Source organism: Zea mays, chromosome 2 (genome assembly GCF_902167145.1).
Source record: "Zea mays cultivar B73 chromosome 2, Zm-B73-REFERENCE-NAM-5.0, whole genome shotgun sequence".
Taxonomy (NCBI): Eukaryota; Viridiplantae; Streptophyta; class Magnoliopsida; order Poales; family Poaceae; genus Zea; species Zea mays.
Genome location: NC_050097.1, coordinates 100,462,712 through 100,484,508, shown reverse-complemented (window position 1 = coordinate 100,484,508; position 21,797 = coordinate 100,462,712). Strand labels below are relative to the sequence as shown.

The 21,797-nt window shown below is 49.5% G+C and overlaps 1 protein-coding gene across 1 annotated transcript; it reads left to right on the top strand.

The window, feature by feature from the left end:
- Positions 1-20,167: 20,167 nt before the first annotated feature.
- LOC103646736 (probable amidase At4g34880) lies at positions 20,168-21,455 on the top strand. The gene is made up of 4 exons (XM_020548372.3): positions 20,168-20,376; positions 20,441-20,680; positions 20,747-20,948; positions 21,044-21,455. Exons 1-4 carry the CDS (start codon positions 20,231-20,233, stop codon positions 21,398-21,400), a joined length of 945 nt encoding a protein of 314 aa, XP_020403961.1. The 5' UTR covers positions 20,168-20,230; the 3' UTR covers positions 21,401-21,455.
- Positions 21,456-21,797: the final 342 nt, after the last annotated feature.

Below are 21,797 nucleotides of genomic sequence, written 5' to 3'. Positions count from 1 at the left end.
GCCAAAGACTGAGACTCTGCGGAGTTGGGATATCCGCGGTTCGAATGTTCTGTTGAACCGTGTTTTTGAGTTGAACCGTCTACCATATGCTGGATACCCGGGGGACGACGATGCCGATGTTGCTGACCGCCGAGGAAAAAGGGTGGTGGCAGTGGTTGACGAAGGGCCTTCACGGGGAGAAGTGCCAGCTGCGGCCGCCAAGAAGAGGAAATTAGGTACAACAGCTGAGGGGTTGGGGGCTTCCGATCGTTTTGCTGTGGATTTATTGGAAACTTGCGCGACTCCCGGGGAGACGATGTCTTTGCCCGAGCTCCGGGAATCTTTCACGTGAATGCTGAAGGTTACCGGGGGTCATTGGCCTAGGAATGTTCCGATCCCTCGGGCGGCTGGCGAGGACATGTGTACGTCTCGATTATCTCGTGAGATGAAGATTTTTCCTTACGGACGGAATGTTGTTGCTGTTGCATCGGTAGTGATGGAGAAGGATCGCCAAGACGCGTCATGGAAACGTCGTGCGTTCGCGAGGGTCGGGGACCCGCGCCGCGAGGTCAAGATGGCGCGGGGAGCGCGAAGTCTGCCACCCTCGGCTCTAACAAGCCACCGCTAGGCGCAAAGTCTGCTGCCCCCGGCCCTAGCAAGACGCTCCCTATCATGCCCACATAGGAGCGAAGGCCTCCATCCCCGCCGCGTGCTGCTAAGACGGAAGTGGGTGGGGCCGAGGTCTCCATGAATATTTCCGTGGACGACTATCTTATGAGCGGGGTCGCGATGTTTGATGCCCATACAGGGTGGGGACCTATCGGTGAGTTTTTTTTATGACGGGGTCTGGGTGTCTAACGTGACAGTGGTGCAGGGTCGGAGGCTGGGCAACTGGCTGTTGTCCCGGCGTCGGTGGCGCTTGTGTCGGTGGCCGTGGCGATTGGGGCGAAGGGGTCTTCGCAGGACCCATGGTCCAGGTTTTGCGCCAGCGGCGAAATTGCTTCGACCGCCGCCGCTATGGACATGGCTGGCTTAGTTGCACAGCAGCTGAAGCATGTGAGTAGTCCTTGACTTCGGCAGATTGCTCTTATGTTATGACTTCTAATTTGACAGTTTTTATGACAGGCGGCCGCCTTCGCCGAGCACATTGCATCGGGGGCCCTGACCTCAGAGTTCACTGCCGAAAGGTGACGACTCGAGGGAGGACTGAGCGCCTCCGGACGCAGCACACTGAGACTGTGCGAGACAAATCGGTCGCGGAAAACAAAAGCCGCAACCTGATGGAGAAGCTGTCGGCTGCGGAGGCCAAAAAAGAGGACCTCGGCCGCGGCTGGCGGTGGAGAAGGAGGATGCGGACAGGGCCTACGCGGAGGCCCAGGCTGCGCGTGACGAGGCCAAACTCGCGCGTGCCGAGGCCAGCCTCGCTCTCCAACGTGCTGCTGAGGCGGAGTTGAGCCACGGGAGCCTCCGTGGCTATCTGGACAAAGCGGAGGCCTCTACCCGCACGGGGTCGACTGAGCACACGCGTTGCTCGTGGACGCATATCGGCAGCTTGGTGCGCGTACTGCCCCCTTTGATGTGTCCGGTGAGGAGGTGGGCCTCCGCTTTCTCGGATGGCTGCAGGAGGAACTGGAGCTACTTCCGGCGATTGTGATGGGTGTCATGTCCTTCGCCTCGCTCATCACCAGTGAAGGCGCCGCGAATGCCCTGTCCCATGAGGGATGCAGGCACTTCGAAGTCTTTGACCGATCCGACGAAGACTTCGACCGCGGAATTTTCCAGGTCGAAGACGAGGTGCTAAAGCGGTCCGCTGGGGCACTTTACGACGGGATGTGGGGCCCTCACAGGCGTGAAACCGTCTGGGAAAGGTCTGACCGGGCGATGGAGCAGGTGCAAACTTTTTTATATGTATTTATATTTGGTGTCGTTTCTGTAGTTGGCGAACGATGAAGAGGTTGATGACTTCGGAGGTCTGGAGAGCACGGAGCCCCTGGCGGAAGATGCGAGGGCTGGGGAGCAACCGGTGCCGCCGACTGGTGCTGGCGAGGACCCTGTGGCAGCCGCCGCGCCGTCTAGTGAAGGCACTTCGGTGGTATCCGCGCCAGCTGCTGAAGACCCCGCTGCGCCGGCTGCCCCTTCGCAGGTGGCGGGATAGAGTTAGGGGTGTTGAATGTAGGACTTTGTTTTTGTGATACTGAAAGTCGGTTGGTGCGCAGGTTCCTATGTCTGGGCCTATGCAAGCAACCCCTATTGATGATAGTAATTTTGTGGCGGCTATGAGTGCGATGCCTGTGAATGAAAATTTGTTTGGTACGAAAACTGAGTCTTGGTCATCTCATGGGGGTGAGTTTGGGAGCCTGTTCTCGTGGACGGAGGAGTCTTCGGCTGAGGATTTGGATTATTTTGCTGTGTTGGATGTGGTCGCGGCGGAGTCCATGCCGCAGATGGAAGCGCGTGGAGCGTCCGAGTCCCCGGCCGTGGCGAGGACCGGGGGAGTCCCGCCGGCGAAGGGTGGTGGCGAAGCATAGTGTTGGTGGCACGTCGCGAAGTAGTAGGCGTTGTTGGATGGGGATGGAACGGACTCGCCCTCGGCTAGATCGGGATGGCCAACGAGATTTGTTTTCTTCGACCGGGAGTCTGTTTGGGAAGGGGGATCTGCGGAGTCTCTTTGAGGGTGAGGAGTTGAGGATGATGTTGTTTAATTTTCGTGAAGCAGGCCTTATCCTAAAGGCTGAGCTGATGTAGTGTTTGTGCTGCCCTCACCCTTGTATTGCGGTAGTGAGTGAAAACGTTGCCCTCCCCGGCTCGCGATAAAGAGGGAGGGCAACGAAATGCGGTAGGTGTTTATTTGTGCGAAGTGGCTATGTGTATGTAAACTATGATATTGTTTGTTGTGAAATGAGAAGGGAACTTTGTTTGCTGCGGCGATTTGTAGGTGCCGAAGACACGTGCTTGGTTGAATCCGTGGGTGGTTCCGTTCGACTGTAATGTGCCCTTCGCCATTAGGGTGATTCTTGGCCTTCGGCGCACGTGTAGTGTATATCCGGCTGCACCGTTGGGCGGCTTTTTGTGCGGATGCCTGTTAGTGAAGGCTTCGTATCATGCGCTTGTCCTGCACCGTAGGCGACTTTTGCACGGATGTCTTTTTAGTTAAGACTTCGTGTTGCGCACTTGTTGTGCTTGTCCGGCTGCACCCTTAGGCGGCTTTTGCACGGATGTCTTTTTAGTAAAGACTTCGTGTTGCACACTTGTTGTGCTTGTCCGGCTGCACCCTTAGGCGGCTTTTGCACGGATTTGTCTCACGCGAGGGTAGTCTGCGCTACCTGTCGCGGTGACCTCGTACATGTCGAATGTCGAAGGCCGTTGTAGCGGTCTTTTTCGACACTTTTTGGTAATGATGCATGGAGTTTTTTGCGGGGGTTTTTTGTTGGTATATTACATGGCGCCACCTCTTTAAAAACCTCACCCCCGGGAGGAAAAGAGTGCGGGCCCGAATAACATAGTTTTGAGAATTACAAAGGCGCTTGTGCCTTGGATCTTAAATAAAAAACTTGCAAAGAGTATCGATGTTCCATGAGTGTTCTAGGTCTTTGTCGGATGATGTTGCTAGCCTATAAGCACTGGGGGCGCCTTTTTCTTGACTATGTATGGTCCTTCCCACTTCAGCTCCAGCTTGCCCCGGGACTCTGTCTGGGTAGTCCTTACGAGTACGAGGTCCCCTTTGCTGAATTCTCTTGGTACGACTGTGTTGTCGCACCATGCTTTCGTCTAGATCTGGTACTTGTTGAGGGCCTGCAGAGCGAGAACGTGGTCTCCGTCGATGAGATCCTTGGAGGTTGGTTCGTCGACTTCGAGGACATCTAGCTTGTTTGTTCGAGGGGACCCGTGCTTTAATTCTTGCGGCATCATTGCTTCGGATCCATACATCAAGCGGAAGGGTGTGAACCCGGTTGCTCGGCACTCTGTCGTATTCAGGGCCCATACGACTTCAGGTAATTAGTCAGCCCATTTGCCCTTTTTGTCGTCAAGTAGCCTTTTCTTGATGGCGCTAAAGATCTTGTCGTTGGCGTGTTCGACGACGCCGTTGGATTGTGTGTGGTACACAGAGGCGAAGACAGGCTTAGTGCCGATGGAACTGCAGAATGCTCTGAAGTCTTCACTGTCAAACTGTTTGCCGTTGTCGACGGTGACTTCGGACGGGACTCCGAAGCAGCAGACAATATTTTGCCAGAAGAATTTTTGGGCGGTCTTCGATGTTATCGTGGAGACTGCCCTAGCCTCAATCCACTTTGTGAAATATTCAATGGCGACGAAGGTGAACTTGAGGTTCCCTTGAGCTGTGGGTAGTGGACCGACGATGTCCAGCCCCCAACGTTGAAGTGGCCATGTGTGTGCGATGAGTTTGGTGAATTGCGAAGGGTTGCCTGAGCGAGGAGAAAACTTCTGGCATGCTTCGCATGACCTGGTGACTCGGTTGGTTGTGCAGATTATCGCGGGCCAGTAAGATCCCTGACGGATCACCCTGGCTACGAGGGCTCTTGGTCCGGAGTGTGAACTGGAGGTTCCACTGTGGACCTCGCGGACGATTTCTATGCCTTCGGTTTCGGTTATGCATTTGAGCATAGGATGGCTGGTTCCCTTTTTGTACAGCTTACCCTCGACTATTGCGAAATCTCTGCTCCTGTGCTTCAATCATTTTGCCTCATTGCGGTCGGTTGGGTGATAGTGGCCTTGCAGGTATAGTGTGATTAGGGCTCGCCAGTCTTCGGCCATGATGAGGTTGACAATTCGGTGGCCCTTGGCGCCCTGAGTTATTTGCAAACATTCAGGACTGCGGACAGTGGGCGTGCCGATGATGTGGTAGAACACGTTGGAAGGCATGCCTCCATCCTTGGCCGCCGCCATGGCCAACGCGTCGGCCTCTTCGTTCTTGTTGTGGTCGACATGCTGTAGTGTGAAACCCTTGAATTGCTTCTCGAGGCTGCGGACGGCGGTGAGATATTGCATGAGCATGGGCTCCTTTGCTAAGTACTCCTTTTCGATCTGGCCGACGACAACCTTGGAGTCTGTCCTGATTATGCACGTGGTGACACCGAGGGCTCGTAACTTGCGAAGTCCCAGGATGACAGCTTCGTACTCTGCTATGTTGTTAGTGCACCTGTCGAACTCTAAAGCAAAGCTGAGGCGCGTTGCGTATCTGTACTTGACGCCGGCGGGTGATGTGATGATTGCTGCAGCGCCTGCCCCCGCATGGCACCTTGCGCCGTCGTAGTGGATAGTCCAGATTTTTTCCAAAGACTCCTCTTGTGGCCGCACAGATCTTGTCCAGTCGATGATGAAGTCGGCAAGGACCTGTGATTTGATCGCCATTCTGGGTTCGAAGGTGATGTGGTACCCGGATAACTCAGCTGCCCATTTGGTAATTCTGGCAGATGCCTCCGGATTCCTGAACAATTCTCCCAGACCCCTGTCCGAAGTGACCCGTACTTTGAATGCCTCGAAGTAGTGTCTGAGCTTACGTGAAGCCAAGACAACTGCGTATGATATTTTCTCGATTTCAGTCATGTTGCACTTAGAAGCCGTGAGGACTTCGGAGACATAGTATACTGGGCACTGCCGACTTTTGCCCTTGCTGTTCCGCTCTTGGACTAGTGATGTGCTGACTGCACATGCTGAGGCCACGATGTAGAGAAACAGTCGTAGCCAAGGGTCAGGACTTGTGAGGGTGGCCAGGTCGGTCAAGTGTTGTTTGAGCGACTCGAAAGCCGCCGCTTGCTCTGGTCCTCAAGCGAAGTCTTTTGCACCATGCAGTGTCTTGAGGAAGGGTAGACTCCACTCTGTGGATTCAGAGATGAATCTGTTCAGGGTGGCCAATCTGCCTGTCAGTCGCTAGACGTCCCTGGTGGACTGCGGGGGCGCCATGTTTAAGATTGCCTGTATTTTGGTGGGCTGGCTTTGATACCTCGGTGCGATACTAGGTAACTGAAAGTCGCCTAGAGGGGGGTGAATAGGGCGAAACTGAAATTTACAAAGTTAATCACAACTACAAGCCGGGTTAGCGTTAGAAATAATAATGAGTCCGAGAGAGAGGGCGCAAAGCAAATCGCAAGCGAATAAAGATTGTGACACACGGATTTGTTTTACCGAGGTTCGGTTCTTGCAAACCTACTCCCCGTTGAGGTGGTCACAAAGATCGGGTCTCTTTCAACCCTTTCCCTCTCTCAAACGGTCCCTCGGACCGAGTGAGCTTCTTCTTCTCAAACAAATGAAACACGAAGTTCCCGCAAGGTCCACCACACGATTGGTGTCTCTTGCCTCAAATACAAGTGAGTTTGATCTCAAGAAAGAATGAGAAAGAAAAGAAGTGATCCAAGCGCAAGAGCTCAAATGAACACGCCAAATCACTCTCTCTAATCACTAACGCTTTGTGTGGAGTTGGGTGAGGATTTGATCTCTTTGGTGTGTCTTGTATTGAATGCTAGAGCTCTTGTAAGTAGTTGGAGGGTGGAAACTTGGATGTCTTGAATGAGGGGTGGTTGGGGGTATTTATAACCGCAACCACCAAACTAGCCGTTTGGTGAAGGCTGATGTCGACGGGCGCACCGGACAGTGTCCGGTGCGCCAGCCACGTCACCCGGTCGTTAGGGTTCCGACCGTTGGAGCTCTGAGGAGTGGGCATGCCTGGCTGTCCGGTGGTGCACCAGACAAGTCCTGTAGACTGTCCTGTGTGCCACCCGCGCGTGCAGGCGCACATTTAATGTGTTGCAGTCGACCGTTGCGCGTGAAGTAGTCGTTGCTCCGCTGGCTCACCGGACAGTCCGGTGTGCACCGGACATGTCCGGTGAATTTTAGCGGAGCGAAAATCTGAAGCTGGCGAGTTCAGAGTTGCTCTCCCTTGGGGCACCGGACACTGTCCGGTGGTACACCGGACAGTCCGGTGGTACACCGGACAGTCCGGTGAATTATAGCGAAGCGCCTCTGAGAATTCCCGAAGGTGTGGAGTTCAGCTTGGAGTCCCCTGGTGCACCGGACACTGTCCGGAGGTGCACCGGACAGTCCGGTGCGCCAGACCAGGGCACACTTCGGTTATCCCTTGCTCTTTTTGTTGAGCCCTTTTCTTGGTCTTTTTATTGGCTTGTTGTGAACCTTTGGCACTTGTATAACTTATAGACTAGAGCAAATTAGTTAGTCCAATTATTTGTGTTGGGTAATTCAACCACCAAAATCATTTTAGGAAATAGGTGTAAGCCTAATTCCCTTTCAATCTCCCCCTTTTTGGTGATTGATGCCAACACAAACCAAAGCAAGTATAGAAGTGCATAATTGAACTAGTTTGCATAATTGTAACTGCAAAGGTTACTTAGAATTGAGCCAATATAAATACTCATAAGATACGCATGGATTGTTTCTTTCTTATTTAACATTTTGGACCACGCTTGCACCACATGTTTTGTTTTTGCAAATTCTTTTGTAAATTCTTTTCAAAGTTCTTTTGCAAATAGTCAAAGGTAAATGAATAAGATTTTGCAAAGCATTTTCAAGATTTGAAATTTTCTCCCCCTGTTTCAAATGCTTTTCTTTTGACTAAACAAAACTCCCCCTTAATGAAATCCTCCTCTTAGTGTTCAAGAGGGTTTTGATGTTAATTTTGAAGAGGGTGTACCAATTTGAAATTACATCACAAATAAGATACCAATTTGAAAATCCTTCTTTAAAACCAAATTGAAAGAATAAATTTTTTGAAATTGGTGGTGGTGCAGTCCTTTTGCTTGGGGCTCATGCTCTCTCTCCCCCTTTGGCATAAATCGCCAAAAATGGAATCATTAGAGCCCTTGGAACTACTTTCTCCCCTTTGGTAAACAAAATAGGAGTGAAGATTATACCAAATGCGGAGAGTTGCTTGAAGCGACGGCGAAGGATGAGTTATGGAGTGGAGTGGAAGCCTTTGTCTTCACCGAAGACTCCAATTCCCTTTCAATATACCTATGACTTGGTTTGAAATATACTTGAAAACACATTAGTCATAACACATGAAAGATATATGATCAAAGGTATATTTATGAGTTATGTATGCAAGATATCAAAAGAAATTCCTATAATCAAGAATATTTAGCTCATGCCTAAGTTTGTTAAAAGTTTGTTCTTCTAGTGGCTTGGTAAAGATATCGGCTAATTGATCTTTAGTGTTAATATATGCAATCTCGATATCTCCCTTTTGTTGGTGATCCCTTAGAAAATGATACCGAATGGCTATGTGTTTAGTGCGGCTATGCTCAACGGGATTATCAGCCATGCAGATTGCACTCTCATTATCACATAGAAGAGGAACTTTGGTTAATTTGTAACCATAGTCCCTAAGGGTTTGCCTCATCCAAAGTAATTGCGCGCAACAATGGCCTGCTGCAATATACTCGGCTTCGGCGGTAGAAAGAGCTACGGAATTTTGCTTCTTTGAAGCCCAAGACACCAGGGATCTTCCCAAGAACTGGCAAGTCCCCGATGTGCTCTTTCTATTAATCTTACACCCCGCCCAATCGGCATCCGAATAACCAATTAAATCAAAAGTGGATCCCCTAGGATACCAAAGCCCAAACTTAGGAGTATAAGCTTAATATCTCAAGATTCGTTTTACGGCCGTAAGGTGAGCTTCCTTAGGGTCGGCTTGGAATCTTGCACACATGCATACGGAAAGCATAATGTCCGGTCGAGATGCACATAAATAGAGCAAAGAGCCTATCATCGACCGGTATACCTTTTGATCTACGGATTTACCTTCCGTGTCGAGGTCGAGATGCCCATTGGTTCCCATGGGTGTCTTGATGGGCTTGGCATCCTTCATCCCAAACTTGCTTAGAATGTCTTGAGTATACTTCGTTTGGCTAATGAAGGTGCCCTCTTGGAGTTGTTTCACTTGAAATCCCAAGAAGTACTTCAACTCCCCCATCATCGACATCTCGAATTTTTGTGTCATGATCCTACTAAATTCCTCACATGTAGATTCGTTAGTAGACCCAAAGATAATGTCATCAACATAAATTTGGCATACAAACAAATCATTGTCAAGAGTTTTAGTAAATAGAGTAGGATCGGCTTTTCTGACTTTGAAGCCATTAGCAATAAGGAAATCTCTTAGGCATTCATACCATGCTCTTGGGGCTTTCTTGAGCCCATAAAGCGCCTTAGATAGTCTATAGACATGGTTAGGATACTCACTATCCTCAAAGCCGGGAGGTTGCTCAACATAGACCTCTTCCTTGATTGGTCCGTTGAGGAAGGCACTTTTCACGTCCATTTGATAAAGCTTAAAGCCATGGTAAGTAGCATAGGCAAGTAATATACGAATTGACTCAAGCCTAGCTACGGGTGCATAGGTTTCACCGAAATCCAAACCTTCGACTTGTGAATACCCCTTGGCCACAAGTCGGGCTTTGTTCCTTGTCACCACACCATGCTCATCTTGCTTGTTGCGGAAGACCCATTTGGTTCCTACAACATTTTGATTAGGACGTGGAACTAAATGCCATACCTCGTTCCTAGTGAAATTGTTGAGCTCCTCTTGCATCGCCACCACCCAATCCGAATCTTGTAGTGCTTCCTCTACCTTGTGTGGCTCAATAGAGGAAACAAAAGAGTAATACTCACAAAAATGTGCAACACGAGATCTAGTGGTTACCCCCTTATGAATGTCGCCGAGGATGGTGTCGACGAGGTGATCTCGTTGGATTGCTTGGTGGACTCTTGGGTGTGGCAACCTTGGTTCTTCATCCTCCTTGTCTTGATCATTTGCATCTCCCCCTTGATCATTGCCGTCATCTTGAGGTGGTGGAGATGCTTGCGTGGAGGAGGATGGTTGATCTTCTCCTTCATCAACTTGAGCCTCATTCTTATTTTGAGTTGGTGGAGATGCTTGCGTGGAGGAGGATGGTTGATCTTGTGCATTTGGAGGCTCTTCGGATTCTTAGGACACACATCCCCAATGGACATGTTCCTTAGCGCGATGCACGGAGCCTCTTCATCACCTATCTCATCAAGATCAACTTGCTCTTCTTGAGAGCCGTTAGTTTCATCAAACACAACGTCACAAGAAACTTCAACTTGTCTAGTGGACTTGTTAACGACTCTATATGCCCTTGTGTTTGAATCATATCCTAGTAAAAAGCCTTCTACAGTCTTAGGAGCAAATTTAGATTTTCTACCTCTTTTAACAAGAATAAAGCATTTGCTACCAAAGACTCTAAAATATGAAATATTGGGCTTTTTACCGGTTAGGAGTTCGTATGATGTCTTCTTGAGGATTCGGTGTAGATACAACCGGTTGATGGCGTAGCAGGCGGTGTTGATTGCCTCGGCCCAAAACCGATCCGAAGTCTTGTACTCATCAAGCATGGTCCTTGCCATGTCCAATAGAGTTCTATTCTTCCTCTCCACTACACCATTTTGTTGTGGGGTGTAGGGAGAAGAGAACTCATGCTTGATGCCCTCCTCCTCAAGGAAGCCTTCGATTTGAGAGTTCTTGAACTCCGTCCCGTTGTCGCTTCTAATTTTCTTGATCCTTAAGCCGAACTCATTTTGAGCCCGTCTCAAGAATCCTTTTAAAGTCTCTTCGGTATGAGATTTTTCCTGCAAAAAGAACACCCAAGTGAAGCGAGAATAATCATCCACAATAACTAGACAGTACTTACTCCCGCCGATGCTTATGTAAGCTATCGGGCCGAATAGGTCCATGTGTAGGAGCTCCAGTGGCCTGTCAGTCGTCATGATGTTCTTATGCGGATGATGAACACCAACTTGCTTTCCGGCCTAACATGCGCTACAAATCCCGTCTTTCTCAAAATGAACATTTGTTAATCCTAAAATGTGCTCTCCCTTTAGAAGCTTATGAAGATTCTTCATTCCAACATGGGCTAGTCGGCGGTGCCAGAGCCAACCCATGTTAGTCTTAGCAATCAAGCAAGTGTCGAGTTCAGCTCTATCAAAATCTACCAAGTATAGCTCACCCTCTAACACTCCCTTAAATGCTATTGAATCATCACTTCTTCTAAATACAGTGACACCTACATTAGTAAAAAGAAAGTTCTCGCCCATTTGACATAATTGAGATACAAAAAGCAAATTGTAATCTAAAGAGTCTACAAGAAAAACATTGGAAATGGAATGGTCAGGTGATATAGCAATTTTACCCAAACCTTTGACCAAACCTTGGTTTCCATCCCCGAATGTGATCGCTCTTTGGGGATCTTGGTTTTTCTCATAGGAGGAGAACATCTTCTTCTCCCCTGTCATATGGTTTGTGCACCCGCTATCGATTATCCAACTTGAGCCCCCGGATGCATAAACCTACAAAACAAGTTTAGTTCTTGACTTTAGGTACCCAAATGGTTTTGGGTCCTTTGGCATTAGACACAAGAACTTTGGGTACCCAAACACAAGTTTTAGATCCCTTGTGTTTGCCCCCAACATATTTGGCAACTACCTTGCCGAATTTGTTAGTTAACACATAAGATGCATCAAAAGATTTAAATGAAATGCTATGTTCATTTGATGCATTAGGAGTTTTCTTCTTAGGCAACTTAGCATGGGTTGGTTGCCTAGAGCTAGATGCCTCACCCTTATACATAAAAGCATGATTAGGGCCAGAGTGAGACTTCCTAGAGTGAATTCTCCTAATCTTGCTCTCGGGATAACCGGCAGGGTATAAAATATAGCCCTCGTTATCCTGAGGCATGGGAGCCTTGCCCTTAACAAAGTTGGACAATTTCTTAGGAGGGGCATTAAGTTTGACATTGTCCCCCTTTTGGAAGCCAATGTCATTCTTTATGCCAGGGCGTCTCCCACTATAAAGCATACTATGAGCAAATTTAAATTTTTCATTTTCAAGTTCATGCTCGGCAATTTTAGCATCTAATTTTGCTATATGATCATTTTGTTGCTTGATTAAGACCGTATGATCATGAATAGCATCAATATCAACATCTCTACATCTAGTGCAAATAGAAACATGCTCAACAGTAGATGTAGAGGGTTTGCAAGATTTTAATTCTATCACCTTAGCATGTAATATATCATTTTCACTTCTAAGGTTAGAAATAGTAACATTGCAAACATCAAAATCTTTAGCCTTAGCAAGCAATTTTTCATTCTCTATCCTAAGGCTATCAAGAGAGATATTCAATTCTTCAATCTTAGCAAGCAAATTAGCATTATCATCTCTAAGATTGGAAAGTGAAGCATCACAAACATTTGAATCAACCTTAGCAACTAAACTAGCATTCTCATTCCTAAGGTTGACAATAGTGTCATGGCAAGTGCTTAGCTCACTAGATAATTTTTCACATTTTTCTACTTCTAGAGCATAAGCATTCTTAACCTTAACATGCTTCTTGTTTTCTTTAATAAGGAAGTCCTCTTGGGAATCCAAGAGATCATCCTTTTCATGAATAGCACTAATTAATTCATTTAATTTTTCCTTTTGTTGCATGTTAAGGTTGGCAAAAAGGGTGCGCAAGTTATCCTCCTCATCACTACAATTATCCTCATCACTAGAGGTTTCATATTTAGTGGAGGATCTTGATTTTACCTTCTTCTTTTTGCTGTCCTTTGCCATGGGGCACTTGTGGCCGACGTTGGGGAAGAGAAGACCCTTGGTGACAGCGATGTTTGTGGCGTCCTCGTCGAAGGAGGAGTCAGTGGAGCTCTCATCGGAGTCCCACTCCCGGCAAACATGGGCATCGCCGCCCTTCTTCTTGTGGTACCTCTTCTTTTCCTTTCTTCTCCCCTTCTTGTCGCCGACCCTGTCACTGTCACTAGAAATAGAACATTTGGCGATAAAGTGACCGGGCTTACCACACTTGTAGCAAACCTTCTTGGAGCGGGGCTTGTAATACTTCCCCCTCCTTTGCTTGAGGATTTGGCGGAAGCTCTTGATGATGAGCGCCATTTCCTCATTGTCGAGCTTGGAGGCGTCGATTGGTTGTCTACTTGATGTAGACTCCTCCTTCTTTTCCTCCGTTGCCTTGAATGCAACCGGTTGTGCTTTGGGCGCGGAGGGGCCATCAAGCTCGTTGATCTTCTTTGAGCCTTTGATAATCAATTCAAAGCTCACAAAATTCCCGATTACTTCCTCGGGAGTCATTAGTGTATATCTAGGATTGCCACGAATTAATTGAACTTGAGTAGGGTTAAGGAAAACAAGTGATCTAAGAATAACCTTAACCACCTCGTGGTCATCCCATTTTTTGCTCTCGAGGTTGCGCACTTTGTTCACCAAGGTTTTGAGCCGGTTGTACATATCTTGTGGCTCCTCCCCTTGGCGAAGACGGAAGCGACCGAGCTCCCCCTCGATCGTTTCCCGTTTGGTGATCTTGGTCACCTCGTCTCCTTCGTGCGCGGTCTTTAGCACGTCCCAAATCTCCTTAGCACTCTTCAACCCTTGCACCTTATTATACTCCTCTCGACTTAGAGAAGCGAGGAGTATAGTTGTGGCTTGGGAGTTGAAGTGTTGGATTTGGGCCACTTCGTCCTCATCATAATCTTCATCCCCTACGGATGGTACCTGTACACCAAACTCAACAATATCCCATATACTTTTTTGGAGTGAGGTTAGGTGATATCGCATCATATCACTCCACCTAGCATAACCTTCACCATCAAAAGTTGGTGGTTTGCCTAATGGGACAGAAAGTAAAGGTGTATGTTTAGGAATGCGAGGATAGCGTAGGGGGGTCTTACTAAACTTCTTGCGCTCATGGCGCTTAGAAGTGACGGACGGCGCGTCGGAGCCGGAGGTGGAAGGCGATGAAGTGTCGGTCTCGTAGTAGACCACCTTCCTCATCTTCTTTTTCTTGTCGCCACTCCGACGCGACTTGTGGGAAGAGGATTTCTTTTCCTTCCCCTTTCCCTTGTTGCGGCACTCTTCCGATGAAGTCTTCCCATGGCTTGTAGTGGGCTTGTCGCCGGTCTCTATCTCCTTCTTGGCGTGATCTCCCGACATCACTTCGATCGGTTAGGCTCTAATGAAGCACCGGGCTCTGATACCAATTGAAAGTCGCCTAGAGGGGGGTGAATAGGGCGAAACTGAAATTTACAAAGTTAATCACAACTACAAGCCGGGTTAGCGTTATAAATAATAATGAGTCCGAGAGAGAGGGCACAAAGCAAATCGCAAGCGAATAAAGAGTGTGACACACGGATTTGTTTTACCGAGGTTCGGTTCTTGCAAACCTACTCCCCGTTGAGGTGGTCAAAAAGACTGGGTGTCTTTCAACCCTTTCCCTCTCTCAAACGGTCCCTCACACCGAGTGAGCTTCTTCTTCTCAAACAAATGGAACACGAAGTTCCCGCAAGGACCACCACACGATTGGTGTCTCTTGCCTCAAATACAAGTGAGTTTGATCTCAAGAAAGAATGAGAAAGAAAAGAAGCGATCCAAGCGCAAGGGCTCAAATGAACACGACAAATCACTCTCTCTAATCACTAACGCTTTATGTGGAGTTGGGAGAGGATTTGATCTCTTTGGTGTGTCTTGTATTGAATGCTAGAGCTCTTGTAAGTAGTTGGAGGGTGGAAACTTGGATGTCTTGAATGAGGGGTGGTTGGAGGTATTTATAACCCCAACCACCAAACTAGCCGTTTGGTGAAGGCTGCTGTCGACGGGCGCACCGGATAGTCCGGTGCGCCACCGGATAGTGTCCGGTGCGCCAGCCACGTCACCCGGCCGTTAGGGTTCCGACCGTTGGAGCTCTGACGAGTGGACCCGCCTGGCTGTCCGGTGGTGCACCGGACAAGTCCTGTAGACTGTCCGGTGTGCCACCCGCGCGTGCACTGCTCCTCTGCGCGCGCAGGCACGCATTTAATGCGTTGCAGTCGACCGTTGCGCGCGAAGTAGTCGTTGCTCCGCTGGCTCACCGGACAGTCCGGTGTGCACCGGACATGTCCGGTGAATTTTAGCGGAGCGAAAATCTGAAGCTGGCGAGTTCAGAGTTGCTCTCCCTTGGGGCACCGGACACTGTCCGGTGGTACACCGGACAGTCCGGTGAATTATAGCGAAGCGCCTCTGAGAATTCCCGAAGGTGTGGAGTTCAGCTTGGAGTCCCCTGGTGCACCGAACACTGTCCGGTGGCACACCGGACAGTCCGGTGCGCCATACCAGGGCACACTTCGATTATCCCTTGCTATTTTTGTTGAACCCTTTTCTTGGTCTTTTTATTGGCTTGTTGTGAACCTTTGGCACCTGTATAACTTATAGACTAGAGCAAACTAGTTAGTCCAATTATTTGTGTTGGGCAATTCAACCACCAAAATCATTTTGGGAAATAGGTGTAAGCCTAATTCCCTTTCAGTAACCAAGTATTTTCCCCTGATGAACTCCGAAGACACACTTCTCAGGGTTGAGACGGAGCCGTGCATCGCCCATGTTGGCGAATGTTTCTGCAAGATCGGCTAGGTGATCTTCTTTGTTTTTGCTGGCAACTACGATGTCGTCCACGTAGGTGAAAATGTTGCGGCCGACTTGGCTTTCGAGGACCCTCTTGGTGAGGCGAGAGAAGGTGGATCTGGCATTCTTGAGTCCTTTTGGCATTCTTACGCAGCAGTATGTGCCGAAGGGTGTGATGAAGCTTGTGCTTGCCTTGTCCTGCCCTTTCATGTAAATCTGGTGGTATCCGGAGAAACAATCAAGGAGTGACATGACTTCGCAGCCTGCTGCGCTATCGACTATTTTGTCGATCCGTGGCAAGGGGAAGTTATCCTTGGGACAAGCCTTATTGAGGCTTGTGAAGTCTATGCACGTGCGCCACTTGCCGCTCTTCTTTTGCACCATGACCACATTGGCGAGCCATGTCGGATAAGCGATTGGCTCGATGAATTTGGCTTCTAGCAGGCGGTGCACCTCGGCCTTGGCTGCTTTAGTTTTCTCATCGGACATTTTTTGTAATCGCTGTTTTTTTGGGCACACCGAAGGGTCGATGCCCAGGCTGTGCTCGATGATGGAGCGGCTGACTCCGACCAGGTCGAGGGCCGACCAAGCGAAGACATCCTTGTTGCGGGAGAGACAAGAAATGAGCTTTTCCTCGTCTTGCAAGGTCAGGTCTTCGCTTATTATGACCGTTTGCCTGGGCGTTGCCGGACCGAGGGGTACCCGCCTTCGTTTCGTCGTTACTTTGGAGCTGCGCTTTGACTTTTTCGTCTGCGATCGTGTGACTGCTTTCAAAGTCTTCGCGCTTTGCCGTGAGGCAGTGTACGTTCCGTTGCCCGAAGTCCTTTTCAATGTTGCACGCTGTTTGCTGGTTGTCGTAGACAGTGATCATGCCTTGCGGGCCTGGGATTTTCATGCAAAGGTAGAGTTCGTGAATGGCCGCCTCAAACTTGTTGATTGACCATCGACCCATTATGGCATTGTATGGATAGATCATGTCGACAATGTCGAAGGTGACTTGCTCACTTCGTGCATTGGGCGCTGTACCAAATGACAGGGGGAGCTCGATCTTGCCGACGGGGAAGGTGCCCTTGCCACCGAAACTGTGAAGGGGATTGTTTACAGGTTTGAGTAGGTTGTGGCTTATTCCCATGCGATCAAAGGCGTGCAGGAAAATAATGTCGGCTTAACTCCCATTGTCGACCAGCACTTTGTGTAAATCCCAGCCTGCCACACTGTAATTGATCACCAAGTCGTCTGCGTGAGGAGCGCTGCGTAGGTCGACGTCTCTCGCGTCGAAGGTGAGCGGTACATGGGACCACTTCGTCTGCACTACTGGACCAGTGAGGGCGACATGGTTCACGCTTCGGTAGTGGTCCTTTTTAGTCGCTTTGTGTCGAAGTCCATGCTCGATCCCCCGGTGATCATATGGATAACTCCCCGATATGGTGGTTCAGCGAAGTCCTCCTGTTTGGATGCTTGTGGGTGGTGGTGGTGGTGTGGTGGATTTTGGTGATGCGGAGGCGGTGGTGGTAGGACCTCGACCTCTTGGTGCTGATAAGCGTGGTTGGGTGGATGCTGGATTTGCTCGTTGTGGTAGGGTTGTTGTTGATGGTTTGTGTGCGCTACTACCCTCTAGTTGTCGGCCGGTTGAGCTCTGGACATTCTGTCTCTGGTGGCCTTGGTCTCCGAACAATCCCTTGTTGGGTGAGCGCAGTCTTCGCCGTGAAACATACAATAGAATCTGCACGGCTGCTGTGTCTGGCCGCGGCCTCTTCCCCTTGTTCCATTGCCACGGCCCTAGGGTGGTATTCCTAACGACGGATGGTTTCTCTGGCGGGCTGCTGGTTGGCAATGTTGTGCACCTGATGATGATTGCGGTTGTCTCGGCCGGAGTCTGGCTCCGCCGGCCGGGTCTAGGTCCTGCTGGGCTGCGGAGGGTCCTTGGGCTTCCGCTGAGACTCGACCTTGCGTTGATGGAGCTCTTCGGAGCTGGCGTACTTCTCAAATAATCGGTATAGCTCTTGTAGATTCTTGGGTGGGTCCCTGATGCAAAGACTATACAGGACACCAGCCCGAAGACCGCTGATGGCGTAATGGATTGCGATGTGGTCGTCAACTGATGGCAGTTGCGATTTGAGCGTCAGAAATTTCATGTAGTACTCGCGAAGGGTTTCCTTCTTTTGCTGCTTGCAGAGAGACAATTCGGCCAGGGCGTCTGTGTCAGGTCGGTACCCCTGAAAGTTGAGCAGGAACTTGTCGCGAAGCCCTTTCCAGGAATCAATGGATAGTGGCGGTAACTTGGTGTACCAAGTCAAGGTCGGGCCTTCGAGTGCGATGATGAAGGATTTGGCCATTGTGGCGTCGTCCCCTCCCGACGATGCGACGACTACCTGGTAGCTCATGATGTACTGAGTCGGGTCGGTACTGCCGTTGTATTTGGGGTAGGTGCCGACCCTAAAGTTGGCGGGCCAGGGCGATGCTTGGAGTTGTGGAGCCAGGGGGCTTCGCTCGTCGAGGTAGTTGATCCCCTGGAAAGATGTGACTGGTGGGATTAAAGGGCCGCGCTGTGGTATGCATGGGTCTCCGGCCTGGACATACTGCTGGAGAGGTGCTGGCGGTGCGGGCGGGCCGCGCTGTGGGTTGTACTGGCCTTCGCCTTGCATGAGCGCGATCTCTTGTTCGAGCTTCTGAGCTCTCTGCTCCTCGTCTTGTATCATCTAGCACACCTTGGCTTGCATGGTGACTCGTTGACGCTTGGCTTCTAGGATTTCTTTCTGCTTCTGGAGGTGGTGGTTTTTGATGCGCAGAGCTCGTAGCTTGCATGATGACTTCTCCGTCCTCTATAGTGTCTTCGCCCTCTGGTAGAGCGAAGCCTGGCGGTGGTGCCTGGGGCGCGTCTTCGGAACTACATGTGCGTACGGTGCCGTCGGGGGTGAGGTGGTCTTCGTGCTGCCTTTTGCTATTGACAGCGTCTTCTTCGAAGGCCTCTTGGGGGGTGGCGTCCGCGAGGGCCTTGCCTTTCTTGTCCGCCAGAACCGCTGCCTTCGCCACGTAGTCGATGGATGGGGCAGCCTTCGAATTAGCTCGCTTGGGGGCCATCGCGGGTTGTTTTTCGTAGCACGAACGGTGGGCGCCAAATGTTGGGAACCATTCCGTCCGGGCAGCGCCAAATGTTGGGAACCTTTCCGTCCGGGCAGGTTAATCCAACGGGGGAACGGGAGGTGTGTTTACAAGGTTTAGTAAGGAATGCCAAAAGCTTTTCTCATTACTGTTACGGGCACTATACAGGGGTATTTATAAGCACTCGAGCGGCCGCCTGTCCCTTGTCTAAGACGTTTATGCCCTCGAGTACCCGGTTTATCCCCAGAATATTCCAACGAGGGGAGGTTACAATCAGTCATTATGGTAAGGCTATTACAGACATGGCCCTTAACCCGCTTATCTTTGCGGGGCCCATTACCATGGGCCGAATCCCACATGGGCCTCCCGGGGTGGTGACGACGTGGGAGACCCGTAGACTTCGACAGAGCCTTCGTCGTGCAACCCATCCGCGAAGGGGACCGCGCAGGTCTCCGTCCGTTCGGCGCCTTCGGCCTGCCTTCCGACGCGTTGTGGATGTGACCATCTGCGTAATGGGCAGGCGAAGTCATAGAGCGAAGGGTAGCGTGTTCGCCTTCGCCCCAACAGGGTCCAAACATTAACCAAGTTGCCTAGAACAATATGATAGTCATAACGAATGTTGCAACCCCAAAAGGGTTTCAAAGCATAGTACAAAGAAGCTCTATAGTGACGGTTTTGAATCTATTTTTACTAGCGTTTTTTTAGAATCGTCGTCATTTTCACGGGTATTGAGGACCACCATTTTCACTGGCAGTTCAGTTAAGAAAACCACCAGTAAAAATTATTTTTTAGAAACATTAAACGGGTTTTAAAGACATCAAGTCACGACATTTTTCGTGCACTACGAGGTTGTTAGAAATTGAACCACCGACGTCACCCTCGTGCATACCCTCCACTACCACTCCGTCTATAGCATGTTTTGTGTCTAGTTTGTAGTTTTTTGTCCACATATTACAATCAACTGAGTACAAATTGCTTATTTGAGACTGTAAACAAATTCAAATATAAAAGTTGTCAACTACAAAGTTGAATAACTTTTGAAGTTCTACAACTTTTATTTTGACACTTTTTTTATCCGAGGTAGTTTGCAAAATTTGAATTTTTAATTTAGCATACTTAGATTCAATTTATGAGAACCGAAAAGAGTTCAAATAAAAATGTTATCAACTACAAATTTTATAACTTTTAGAGATTTACAACTTTTATTTTGATGGTTTCATCATACGAGGTCGTTTGAAAATCTCGAAAAATTAATGATAAAAATGATTTCTAGTGACGGTTTTTAAGAAAACCGTCACTAGAAATCGATTTCTATATGCGGTTTCTTAAGAAAATCGTCAATACAAATCGTATTTCTACCGACACTGTAGAAATACGATATCTAGTGACGGTTTTATTAAGAAATCGCTATTAAAAATAGCACAGACGGTTGATAACTGAATCCACATGTAAAAATATATTGTCCTGTAGATTTTAAGCTTTTTTTTACTAGTGATGAGCTCTGCCACACTTGAAACCATCCAAATTCTCCACCGCATCCACCTCGATCCTCTTGTTGGCAGCACCAGCAGCGTCCTCGTATTGAGTTCATAGCAGCGAAGCCATCATCATAATGATTTCAGCCACTGTTCTTGTATGTACATGTAGAATCCGTATGTTCTGTCCTCGCCCCCCTGTGGATCAAGCACAGGCCCGGCAATCGCAGCGGCGGCGAACATGGCGGCAGTGACGCTAGGAACAGAAACCGACGGGTCCATACTCTGCCCATCCTCGTTGAACTCCGTGGTAGGAATCAAGCCGACGGTGGGACTCACGAGCCGGGCCGGCGTCATCCCCGTCTCTCCGCGGCAGGACACAGTCGGGTAAGCAGCAGCAGCACGTGTATTGATAATCCTATTCAGTTAATTAATCCACAAACGCATGCAGGCCGATCTGCCGCACAGTGGCTGACGCCGTCCACGTGCTCGATGCGATCGTGGGCTACGACGAACCTGACGCGGTGGCTACGGGAGCAGCGGCCAAATACATCCCTGACGGTGGATACGCGCAGTTCCTCAAGATGGATGGGTTGCGGGGCAAGCGAATTGGCGTCCCAGCTGGGTTCTTCGGCTTCCCAGATGGATCCGTCAGGCAGATGGTGTACCAGCAGCACCTCGACACGCTCAGGTGAGTGATGCATGATTCTCAAGTAAATCAAATGGTTTTGGGTTTCTAACGTGTAATTACTGAAAGGCGACATGGAGCGGTGGTGACAGAGGACCTTTCGATTGCGAACCTGGATGTGATACAGAACGCCACTGTGAGTGGGGAGCTGGCAGCTCTAGCAGCAGAGTTCAAGATCGCCCTGAACGCATATCTGTCGTCCGATCTGTCACGCTCCCCCGTGGCCTCCCTGGCTGAACTAATAGTGTTCAACAATGCGCACCCGGATGAGGTTACCACTTACCATTACCTCCCAATAATTTTGTTTTTTAATGATGCATGGGATCGAACAACTCACCGACAGAGTTTTTGTTCCGGAATTGGCAGGAGATGCTCAAACAGTTCGGGCAACTCATCTTCTTGGTGGCCCAGAACACCACCGGCATCGGCGCGGCAGAGACGGCGGCGATCCAGCAGCTGGACGATCTGACGGCGGGTGGCGTGGAGAAGGTGATGCGGCAGCACCAGCTGGATGCCATCGTGGCGCCAGACTCGAGCTCGGCCACGGTCCTCGCCATCGGTGGCCTCCCTGGGATCGCCGTTCCGGCTGGCTACGATGAGCTGGGAGCACCCTTTGGTATCACCTTCGGCGGGCTCAAGGGCTATGAGTCAAGGCTGATTGAGATCGCGTATGCGTTTGAGCAGGCTACTAAGGCAAGGAAGCCTCCCATGTTCAAGAACTAGAGAACATATATACATATATATATACTATTCACCATCTAAGGTGATGAATTCAACAGTGCATAAGCATATCACGTGGCTCTTTTCTCCCTATCCCGGGACTTCCTCCGTGCGCCCGCACGGCTCCTAAGCATACGTTACGTGGCTCGGCTCCCTCTACACGTGTCGGCTCCTCCCCCATCTGGCTACCCCCACGCCACGCACCGACTCCATGAACCCACGTGTCTATTAAATCATTTTTCCTTCCAATTCAGACATTCCATTATTTTTCCAGTCATTCTTCATGTTTTTCTTAGACATTCATTTTGTTATTGGTTCAGTCATTGCATGCAATATTAAGACAATATAAAGTTCTTCCAAAATCCAGACAAAGTCATTCACGCATTCATGCAACATTAAG

Excerpts from the sequence above, each read along its gene's own strand:
- LOC103646736 (XM_020548372.3), top strand. The coding sequence starts at position 20,231 with ATGGCGGCAGTGACGCTAGGAACAGAAACCGACGGGTCCATACTCTGC. Across the intron at positions 20,377-20,440 it reads CCGCGGCAGGACACAGTCGG|GCCGATCTGCCGCACAGTGG; the intron begins GTAAGCAGCAGC and ends AAACGCATGCAG. Across the intron at positions 20,949-21,043 it reads ACAATGCGCACCCGGATGAG|GAGATGCTCAAACAGTTCGG; the intron begins GTTACCACTTAC and ends CGGAATTGGCAG.